At 41.6% G+C, this 11,202-nt stretch overlaps 1 protein-coding gene across 11 annotated transcripts; it reads left to right on the top strand.

Annotated features, from left to right (window-relative positions):
* The first annotated feature begins 220 nt into the window (after positions 1-220).
* hnrnpcb (heterogeneous nuclear ribonucleoprotein C b) lies at positions 221-9,925 on the top strand. Of its 11 annotated transcripts, none has more exons than XM_086277818.1 (10): positions 228-345; positions 1,773-1,809; positions 2,591-2,624; positions 5,178-5,223; positions 5,854-6,125; positions 6,886-6,958; positions 7,046-7,093; positions 7,223-7,593; positions 7,977-8,128; positions 9,079-9,925. In XM_086277818.1, exons 4-10 carry the CDS (start codon positions 5,219-5,221, stop codon positions 9,166-9,168), a joined length of 1,011 nt encoding a protein of 336 aa, XP_086133944.1. In that variant the 5' UTR covers positions 228-345; positions 1,773-1,809; positions 2,591-2,624; positions 5,178-5,218; the 3' UTR covers positions 9,169-9,925. The 11 variants fall into 11 exon arrangements, with proteins under 11 accessions (XP_086133988.1, XP_086133980.1, XP_086133944.1 ...); XM_086277826.1 differs by having other exon boundaries at positions 2,591-4,859; XM_086277873.1 differs by lacking the exon at positions 5,178-5,223 and having other exon boundaries at positions 230-345; positions 7,223-7,389; positions 7,480-7,593.
* The last annotated feature ends 1,277 nt before the right edge of the window (positions 9,926-11,202 follow it).

Here is an 11,202-nt window from a genome sequence, read left to right as displayed (position 1 = left end):
CAGCCATCAATGTTTTAGAGCCACAAACTAGCAGTGTCGTACGTACCGTCGGGTAGTCAATTGATTAGCATACATGAATGTCGTCATCAATGAGCGGCAACGGCAGTGGCAAGAGCACGAAACCTATCAGCGAAGAGATTAAACAGACACGGGCTCAGGATATCCAATCAGAAACTAGGATTCGGAAGCGGGCGTGGCCTTCCCCTGTCGCCAGTGCGAGTCGACGCCATTTCGTGTCCACTGGTTTCAAGGTGATACGTTGAGCCAGCAGCGCTGTAAGCGGATCTTTACCCGTGCAAGTAGAAAGAGCGTTGAATTGTTCTCATTTTTAGTGTTAAACTCCTGGTGAGTATTTTTAAATGAGAGATTTTTTTTTACCTTTTTACATTTTTTTGTTTTTGTCCTGACTTTGAACCGTCTTTGGGACTTTTTGTTTTTATTTTTAATGTGTTTTTTTCCCCTCCTGGCTGGTATTCCTGAGACTGTGTTGGCTGTAGTGACGTACATTTTGTGATGGCACAAACTGCACAGAAACTAGTTTTAAGTAGCTTCCACAACAACATATAGACTTATATATATTTTTTATTATTATTATTTGTTTTTATTTTTTCGAATACGACATTTTAAAGGCTTGATTTTTGTAGGGATGCCGTGTAAAACTATGATTTATTTGCGTGTGCTCTAATTTCTATGAAGATAAAATATGGAAGGATTTTCTGGACAGTTTTGCCAGAAAGAAAATAAAAGTGTCGCCGTTTTTCTGGGAATATGTTTTTAAATTTTGCATTTTATTCTGGTCCTGTGTTTTGCCTCCACTTGAAACTTGTTATGCGGTCGTTTACAACGAGTCCTAACGACGTATTTTTCCGTTTTCTGTGTGATTTTGGCGGTGCTGAGGCGGTGTGTTTGCCGCAGCTGATCTCAGGAGTCCTGTTATTTTGCAGGCGAGATGTTTTCCCTCTGTGAGAAGCGGGGGCGTTTTTGGAGGAACATTAAAGCAACAGTGTTTTTATGTATCGCACGTTCATGGACGGGGGAGGGAGGGGGGGCTGTAACACTGGCACTACAGAATTATGCATTTGGTAATTTTGATATAATTACTCATTTTTTTGTGTTTTAACAATCTTGGCAATGTACTCTGAGCTGTGCAGCTGCTTAGACCTGAAGTGCTCAAGTGGGCCTGCTGTAAGCAGGCTTATAGACCTATGTGGGTTTTTTTTAAGCCTTTCATTGGATTTAAAGCTTTATGAATTAATATTTATATACTAATAAACAAACTTATAATCAATTATGCAACATTTTACAGTGGAAAGTCAATGAAGTCTACTTTTTTTTTTTTTTTTTTTTTTTTTTTTTTTTTTTTTTGGACCCACCTTGCTCTACCCAACTTCCACGGTCCCCAAGTGGGTGTGGTCTGCAGTGAAGTGGCCTTAAGCAGGGGTGTTGTTCTGACCCCTACATGGAGGGCAGGCAGGAGGCCAAAATAAAGCACCCACCGCCCTTTTCGCAGACCACTGATTCCTTTGTGGGTCAGTTTACATTAACATAGAAGCTCAGATAGCAAAAGTGGTTTTTTTTTTTGTGTTATAAATGATAGAGTTCAGTGAAGAGATGCAGATTTAAAATGTCAATTTCTCCTTCAGAATCCCTGGTGTTAAAGGTAGTATAACAGCTAATCCAGGTTTATCGTTCTGTAGAATGAAAAAAAGTTAAATGTAATAAAGTTGAAGTCCTACTGAACTCACTATCATGTAATTATTTTTAAATTTCAGGATTTTTCCAGAAGGTATAAAGTAAAAACACTCTTTGGTAGGTACTACATTTTTTTTAATGCAGTACTCATAATCACCTCTAGGGGCACTTGCACTCCAATTTGATAAACACCGGTTTCACAATATTACCAGATCTGTTAAGAATAAAATCTTCATCTTTATTCTAGCTGTACTAAATGGACAGAACTGTACTGTACATCTACAGGAGCTGCTCAGTCATGGTAACCCAGGCCATGAAGCTCCTGGTGCACAGTGTTTGTGCTGATGTTAATGCAAGAGGAGATTTGCAGCTCTGCAGTAATTTGCTTAGCAGGGGTTTTGTGACCTTTAAGCATCGGCGACCCCGGTCTGTAACTTTACAACATCGGGCACGCTACTACTTCAAAATGCTTCCATCTTGCAATAACACCACTTAAAGCTGATCGTGGAATATCTAAGATCGAGGAAACCTCATCAGAAGTCCAGTACGTCTGTACTACCTAAAGTGCATATAGTTAAACAGTCATGAGCTGTAATAAGTATCTTTATTGTAGATGTGATTTTTAAAATGTCTAATCATATTTTTCCATTAGTGTTTTTAAATTTTGGTTTAAGAAGAAATTCCTTGGAAAACGTGACTTCTCATATTCCCGGATCTCTTGTCACCGCAGTGTGATGTAGAGCTCACAACTTATCCTAAATAAGTGATGAGCCGCTTTTGTAGCGTTCATGTTTTTTGCCCTGACGTTTTCTCCCCTGCTTGTTGTGATGACAGCATCAGAACAGTCTAGAAACCTTCTTTTCTAATTTCTACCTTTTTTTTTGTTTCCCCCGTTTAGTTTTTGAAGCCACTTTTTTCAGCAGCAGCAAATCGTAAGTTGGTCTACACTTTTTTGTTTTTTCACCTCAACTTTTGCATCATTTTTTTTAATATATTACTCCACTTTCACCCCTTTTTGGCATTAGTCTATTTTCTACCTCCCCCACCACCCCCTTTTTTTCTTTTTTGTTTAAAAGTAGAGAGTAGTTCGGGGGGCTTTGGGTGCTGTAAAAGAAGAGAAATCAGCCACTTAATTTTCAAACTGTTTGGCCCTAATGGCCTCATAAATGCGCCTCCCAGTTTGTAATAATCAGATGCATCATGCTGTTGATTGTGAGTGGCCCAGTTTGTGTTGGAGCTGATTGCTGGATAACACCTCTTCAAATCTTCCCACATAAAGTGCTTAGATGAAGGAAAAGCACCGACAGAGACCAAAAAGAGGACTGTTTCTCCTTCTTTGGAGTGATTTTTTTCCCCTGTTCTTTTTGTTGTGAGTGTGCATGTTAATTGACAAATTAAAAAGTGCTCCATTACTTACGTAAACACAAAGTTGCCTGCTCTATAAGAGGCAATTATCTGTCCCTAAAGTGGCTTTTTACTGCAGCATGCAAGGGAAATAACCTTAATGAGTGACTAATTCAGTAATCACTAAACACTGATTTTTTTTTTCTGCCCCTTTTTTTCTTTTTTTTTAAATTCAGATATTTTTTTAACAAGTTCCATTTCACCTTTTCACCTCCATCATCTCTGATCTGATTTGGAAAACAAATCAAAAGAACCTCTGGTGACGACCACGTCGCCACTTTCTGCTCCCTGAATGTGTATTAAAAAAACCTCTAGCAGAGCTGCTCTTGTCATTTTGTCTCGTCTGTCTTCAAGCATGAATCCTGAGAGCTGCAGTGTGTTGTCACAGTTGAAGCACAAACACAAATCCAACACTCAGAGGGAAGCTGAACAGTGAACAGGTTTTTTATGGAGTTGTAAAATGAGGCCCAGATGAGGCAGTGGATAAGAAAAGTTCCACAGAGGTGTGTTGAGCCATTAATGAGTGACTATAATAAGCAGTTGTTCCTGAATAATGAGCCCCCACATGTTGAATTTAGAATTAAATCACAAGGGGACCACAAACTATCATGCAATTGAATAGAACTGGAAACGTAACAGGCCTGCAGTGAATGCTAGTTAAAGGAAGTGAACACAAATGGCTCCAAATATCATTACACATAAAAGACAAACAAGGTCCTCCAATTGATGGGCATGTGCCCAAAGATTTGAAAATTGCAAAATTGGTGTTTGCAAGATATTTGCCTGTTTCAGTCCAAACACAAGCTTCCCATCCACATGCCTATAACATACAAGGGTTTAATGTTCCTTTCTCCATCTTGTGTGTAAATATAACTTGACTGGTTGTGTTTAGCATCAGATATTCAGATCACACTAGAGTGCACGTGTGCCTTGATATTCTTGCCTAAACCCCCCACAAAGCTTTAGAAACATAAGCTAAAGAGGCCACAGTTGTCCCCGGCACCTCCTGAACACGCCCCATGTTGTAGACGTCCTGTCAGCTCGCCAAACAGTAGACGCATCCTGGCCAAAATCATGCAGTGGCAAGCAGCGCTTTCAGCTGTGGCCGGAATGCTGTAAACTGTAATCCTCTGCTAGGAGTCACCAGCCAGAGCGGGGAGAGGCTGCTGGGCGCCGTTGTTTTGGCAGCTGAGGCGTGACTTTGCAGTAGCTGAAGTGGTGGATAATGAGATGAATGACTCTGGGGACTGAGCAAAGAAGATCATTTCCCGCATGCTGGGGTTTAAAGTTTACTACAGAATTGTGACCAGAATAAAATAAAGACTTCTTATGAAATCACCCTTTTCCTGTAGTGTCGCTTTGACACTGCATTCAGGGACTTGTCCCCCTCTCCTGCAGTGTTACATAACTTTGCAGTATTGGCCACTGGTGAGACAGCAATCCAGCAACAGTGTGGCAAGACTGTACTAATTAAAATCAACGCTGGTACGCCACTGACTGCATGCATACACTGTGCGTTTATGCAGAACAGCAACAGGAGAAGCTTCCAAAACTGCACCGATGCAAGTGAAACATGACGTGATGCAAAACTTTCATGTCAGCAGAGCCGTCAGAGGGGACTCTAACATGTGGCAGCCAACATGGCGGATTGTTACTGGCATACACCGAAAGAAGGGGATCGTACCTGCAGACTCGCGAAGTGCACATGACGCAAACTTCCTGGTGTGCGACGATCCAATTTTGATGCAGTCGGCACTTCAGAGGTTGCTGTGTTTATTAAGCTGTACAACACATTTTATAAGCTTTGTCCAGCTGCTGTAATGCAAAGAAAATCATTTTAGCTTCTTCACCCTCTGTGGAGGATGAAGGTTATTGGATTTGCTCACGAGTGAATATGCTTGTTTTTGTCATAACAACAATTTATCCCACAGGTTTTTAAAATATTTTAACACCTCTTTCCATTTTAATCCCCTTTTTTGGCCAAATATGAGGAAAAATCCTATCTTTTGGAGGTGTAGCAAAAATCCCCCCCACAGTCTCCATGTTTCATAGCTTCTCCACGATCCTCTTCTCTCCAACAGACACAGACAGGCAGACCTCCACCGACCCGAGTACAGACACAATGGAGTGAGTGCTGGCTGCTTCATGACCCGATCACACTGTCTACTCTGTCTAGTATCTATTTTTAGATGCTCTTGATAGTGCAAACTTGCAGTTAGTGTGTAAGGGGTAAGAAGCACAACTTAAAGTTCCTTGTGCGTAACAGTAATTGCAGTGGCATTCTCATATGATTATAATGAGGCTATTATGTAATTAGAGATAAATGAACTCAGTTTGATTAAAGAGAATTAATACCTGTATTCACAATGACGAAGCATGTGAAGCTTTTCATACACAAAATGCCAAAAATTAGTTGGAACGGCTGCTGGTTTTAACATTTTAGAAGTCAGGTTTTCATCTTTGGATGTTTTATAAACTATTAGATCAAAAGAAATTCATCAATAATCAATTCACTGACTATCATTCTGAATTCTCAAAGGCAGTGTGATTCAAGTCATACCGTTAAAGAACTTGAAGGTTCAACACTCACACTGACCTTTGAGCAGAGATTATCATTAAACTTTAGTACAAGACAAATCTATATCACACCTTCTTGTTTCTCTAAACACTGCTGACCTCCACATGCTGACCTGCTTTTCTTTCCCCACTGCTATCTTCACCCATGCACTCACCCTTCTCTTTCTGCCTCCCTGCCAGTTGGTCATCATCCTCCTCCTCCAGCCTGATGGCCAGCAGCAACGTGACCAACAAGACCGACCCCCACTCCCTCAACTCCCGCGTCTTCATCGGCAACCTCAACACCCTGCTGGTCACCAAGGCCGATGTGGAGGCGATCTTCTCCAAGTACGGCAAGATCTTCGGCTGCTCCGTCCACAAGGGCTACGCCTTCGTCCAGTACTCCAACGAGAGGAACGCCAGGGCCGCCGTGGCCGGGGAGGACGGCCGCATGATCGTTGGACAGGTGCTAGGTGAGATGGAGGAAAAAAACAGCATGTTAAGGTATTGCTTGGTAATGTCACTGAAGAATAAAGCAAGTTAACCAATAATATAATACTATTTGCACTACATTAAAGACTTTTGGAAGTGTTAGATAGTATATTTTGTTACCATATTTTGTGATCTAGGTATGCCTCCTTCTGTGCAGCGTATATGTGATATAGGTAAAGTTGTGGCAGTAGCTTTATATTTACTGCACTGAAAGCAAAATCAGTCTTTCTAATTTGGCAGGAAAGCAAATGAATACATTTTCCAACCTCCTATTTTTCTAATCACGAGTGCATTTAGAAAATTGTATGGAGGCACAAAGTATAGGCTGTAAATATGTTCAATCCCTGACTTGTATCTGTTACAATGTGCAGTTTATTTGCTCACCTACAGATTAAAATCTGGGACGTCCTTCCCATTTCACAGTTTAAACACATGCTGCTGCCCTCTAGTGTTACAATCAAGTAAAATGAAGTAAAGAAAGAGGAGAGTTGCTTCATATCCACTCTGAACAAGAGCAGAGGAGCCTCTCTGTTGTTCAGGCAAATAAAAATAAACGTGAGGACTTATTTGCCGATACAGTCTGTTAGAGGTAAAACCTGCACTAGTCTGACAAAAATAACATACCAGATGGAGATGTGGTGTGATGTGTTTGATGAAATTTCACACATTCTCTCCCATAGCGTTTTTCTTTCCTGGATTTCTAGTCCATCCTACCTTACCTCGATGTTTCTCCTCCTACAGACATCAATCTGGCAGGTGAACCGAAGCCTCATAGATCGAAGACAGTGAAGCGATCTGCAGGAGACATGTACAGGTGTGTGCATGCTGCTTTGCTCTCAGTCACAGTGCAGCAGCTTTAGCACATTGCTGGCTAATCTTTCTGTCCCCTCTCTTTTCACAGTTCATCTTTTGATTTGGACTACGACTTCCAAAGAGATTACTATGACAGGTAAGCAGTTTATTCTTTACACATGTAAGAATAATCTGCCTGCTGCTCAGCACATTTTTGGCTAGCTGGGGGGTTGTAAAGCAGCTTGCAGAGCCAGTAAGCTCAACACTTTGATGCTCTCCTTCTCAGAATGTACTCCTACCAGTCCCGGGTGCCTCCTCCTCCTCCCCCTCTGTCCCGCGCGGTCATCCCCTCCAAACGTCCCAGGGTGAGCCTGAGCAGCGGAGGGAGCCGACGAACCAAGACCAGCTTCTCCTCCTCCTCCTCCAAGAGCAGCCAGAGAACTTCACGTACAAGTAGGTTCCTCACAGAGTCATCCATGCCGTCTTTACTGGTGACTTCCAAAGGTCATCTCAGTAGTGGCTTATCCCATACTTCCCCTACAGTGAAGGCAGATGATCTACAGACCATAAAAAGGGAGCTTACACAGATCAAACACAAGGTGGACTACCTGTTGGAGAGCTTAGACCACATGGAGAAGGACCACAGCAAGAAATCAGGTGGGTCCTACTTTGATTTTAGGGCAGCCAGGCATCACGTCAACAGCCTAAAAACCTCCAATGTGAGACCAAGAATGCATTTACAAACAGACACGTGTACGTGATTATTTACTTGTCTGGTTGGCATTAGCTAATACCAGTTCAAGCAAAGTCCACTTCTTCCAAAAGAGAAGATGTCATTTTTTTTCACAAATATATTCTCTGTGACTCACACTGCACAAAGATGAGTCATGGAGGTGCTTATGCAAATGTTAAATATACATTTCATGCACCCAGCGCCATCAATTATATAAACGTTTCAGGTATGGAGCAGACTGGCAGAAACAGAAAAATCAGCTTTTTATTTGAGTGTTTTTGTGTGTTTTTTTCCACCCTCTACTCAGAGATGAAAAGCTCCAAACCTGAGCCAGGTGAAGTGTCTCCTCTTCACTCATCTACCTCCAGCAAGAAGGAAGACAGTCTGAAGAGGGGCAAAGAGAGCCGGGAGCTGCATGACTCAGAGGAGGAGGGGGACCTGCTGGAGGATGAAGATGAGGTGAGGACAGGGGGAAAAGGAAAGGAGGACATCAGCAGCTGTTTTAAACAAGTTGTTGTATGCACATAGTTTGTTTTCAGCTATTATTCAACAGGCGAATTTAGTGCAAAGAACCTAACATGATTTATTTTTAAAACCATAAATCCAAAAAAGTTGGGATGATGTTAAAATATAAATAAAATTATTTCCAAAAACCATAAAACAATATTTCTTTCATAGTAGAGCAAAGGAAATATCAGATGTTTAAAGCTGGACATTTTACTGTTTTGTGAAAAATAGAAGCTCATTTTACCGGTCCGTGAGTCGTTTGGTACCGGGCCACGAGAGTTGAGGCTCAGGTGTGAAATGTATGGTTTTCAGGGTTTTTATCGGTTTTCAGCGTTATTTTGTTATCGTTTTAATCGTTAACTCGGTTTTTCTGGGTCTTTTCACGTGTGTTATGAATAAATCTTCTTTTTTTTCGGTACCGGTACTAGTTTTATTTTGTTGTATTTATCCGCGACACCTTAAAGGCCGGTCCGTGAAAATATTTTCGGGCATAAACCGGTCCGTGGCGCAAAAAAGGTTGGGGACCGCTGATCTACAGAGCATAACGTCATCAAAAGATTCAGAGCATAAGGCCAAAGACCAGTATTGATCTTCGGGCCCTGAGGCAGCACTGCATTAAAAACAGACATGACTGTGTCATGGAAATCACTGCATGGGCTCAGAAACACTTTTAGAGATGTGGAAAAGCTTCATAAGTGCTGAAAGGTATACAGATGAAGTCTTTGTCGGCAGAGGCCTTGCATACGTTGTAGATATATATTGATCATAATCATTGCATTTGATAGTTATACTTACATTTTACACACCGTCCCAACTACTGTGGAGTTTGGGCTTCATTTGCTTGATCCATGTGTCAAATACTGACGTTAACCTTTGTCCTGTGTGTGTGTCCCTGTGTGCAGACGAAAAGCAGAGGGAGAGAGGACGATGATGATGATGAAGGTGAGCAGGAGGAAGGAGAAGACGATAGTGCTAACGGAGATGAATCCTGAATGTGAAACACACACACTCACATTTCTCCACACCAGACTTGTACGCAGTGGTCATGTCTGCTGAACTGACTGGACAGTTATTTACATCATATGGTAGCTATCACTCCTCTCATGTACAAATTCACAGATATGAGAAGTACTTGTTTCAGAATTTTCTTTCAAGTCGGGAAGGTAAATATACTCTTTTTTTTTTATTTGACTTTTTATATGAACATGTTTCTGCTTCTTTCACATAAACAGCAAACTCAGCCGAGCTTAACTGTAACGTTTTATGTGTTTGAACGATTTGTCACAACGGATTAAAGAACTGATTGAAAAATCGAGTCCCTTACCAGCTATTAGCTAGCTAGCTCAAGTGCCGCGGTTTGAACTAGTGTGTAGTCTTTAATGTTGGTGGGCTCCTGCTAGATGTTTTAACATTTAAAATGTATTGCTGATCCAGCTGCTGCACAGCTGCCTCCTAACCAGCAGGTGGCAGTGTGTCCCAATAAGTGGCCCACACAAAGGCCACAAAGAGTACTTCTTTTGTTCTCAGAAAATCTTGGACTTCTGCTTGTCGGATAATGCCACAAGCATGTGCTCGTTTGTGGCCACACAGATCCTCACTGGTCCTGAAATAGTCTTGTGTGCTGCAGAGGTGTGATGACCTTTACTGACCTTGACTTGTGTAATGCAGTGATGCTCCATGTTTGTTTGTGTCCGTCTCTTCTGTTTCCTGTTTCATCTGACTGCACTGGTAAAAGTGAATAAACATGTTTTCCAGTGTGGAGCCTCTGTGAGCCTTTCATCCAGTCCAGATGCACACAGTCGCTGTGGCATTCAGGTGGGGCTAAATCAATGAACTGAACTGAGAAACTGTGCGTTATGCAACAGTGTGCTGAGTTGACAGGTTGAGGCTTCAGTGAGCAGGATTTTTATAACTAATTTGGTATTTTCTCATATACCTCCAGGTCCATGTAGTTAGTTTTAGCTCTAAAATCCCTACAAAGGTTTGTTAACAGCTGTGCACACTGACCCTTCACATCACACAAGACTTGTGACTCAGCTGGTCGAGCGGCTTGTCTACCAATTAGAAAGAAAGCAGATTGATCGCGGGCTCCTGTACTCTTCAGGCTGCATGCCAAAGTGTCTTTTGGGCAAGATGCAGAAGCCCGAGTTGCTCCTGATGCATCCATTGGAGTGAGTGTGTGAACGTGAAAGTGCTGTATGAATACTGTATTTTTCGCACTATACGGCGCACTTAAAATTAAATTTTCTCAAAAATATACAGCTTACAATCCGGTGCGCCTTATGTTTGAATTCTGGTTGTGCTTACTGACCTCAAAACGATTTTATGTGGTACACAGCGCTCAAAAATCTGTCAAAAAATGTTTTAGTGCGACTTTGGTAATCTACGAAGCCGCATCGCTTGATGGATTGTTGGAGCATTATGGCTACTGTAGTCAGGAGCCTCGCGGAGTAATCTGGGTCCAAAACGCCGTCCGCTTCAGGTCCCAAAATCAAACGATCACTGCGGCATCACTGAGTTAAAAACTGTCTAAATTCTTTCATCTTTAATAAAATGATCAGCGTTGCTGCTTTACCAGGTGTAACGATTAAGTTTAATATCCAGGCAGAATGTATTAAATTTAACTGAGTTAGAAGTCAGCAGGAAGTTAGCTCACTTGTTTCCACCTAAACATGCTATATCATGTTTAGGTGGAAAATAAATCAAGGCACTAAAAGGCATCATTCCCATCATTGAAAACTTAGAAATCGGTTTCTATGACAGGTAAGCAGTTTATAAGTACCGTAGTAAGGTTTAAAACTACTTAAAAAGACACACAGACTCAAAGTAACTGGCAAAAGTGTCTATTTCGAGTCACTTTTGCCAGGTGTTCTGGGAATCCATCCTACCCATTGTTTCTACACATGCACACAACATGAAATTAAGTGCCAAACCGTCTTACCTTTGTAAATGTGACGTACAAGCATACTTTAACAGCTATAATTAAGTGGCAAATCAAAGTCAAAGTCAAAGTCAAAGTCAAAGTC

This window comes from Aulonocara sp. 'chitande type north' Nkhata Bay, linkage group LG3 (genome assembly GCF_057382095.1).
Source record: "Aulonocara sp. 'chitande type north' Nkhata Bay isolate Kocher_YH1m ecotype deep benthic linkage group LG3, A_spYH_male_GT1.1, whole genome shotgun sequence".
In the NCBI taxonomy this organism is placed as follows: Eukaryota; Metazoa; Chordata; class Actinopteri; order Cichliformes; family Cichlidae; genus Aulonocara; species Aulonocara sp. 'chitande type north' Nkhata Bay.
The sequence above is the reverse complement of the archived record's forward strand: the minus strand, read 5'-3'. Positions and strand labels throughout refer to the sequence as shown.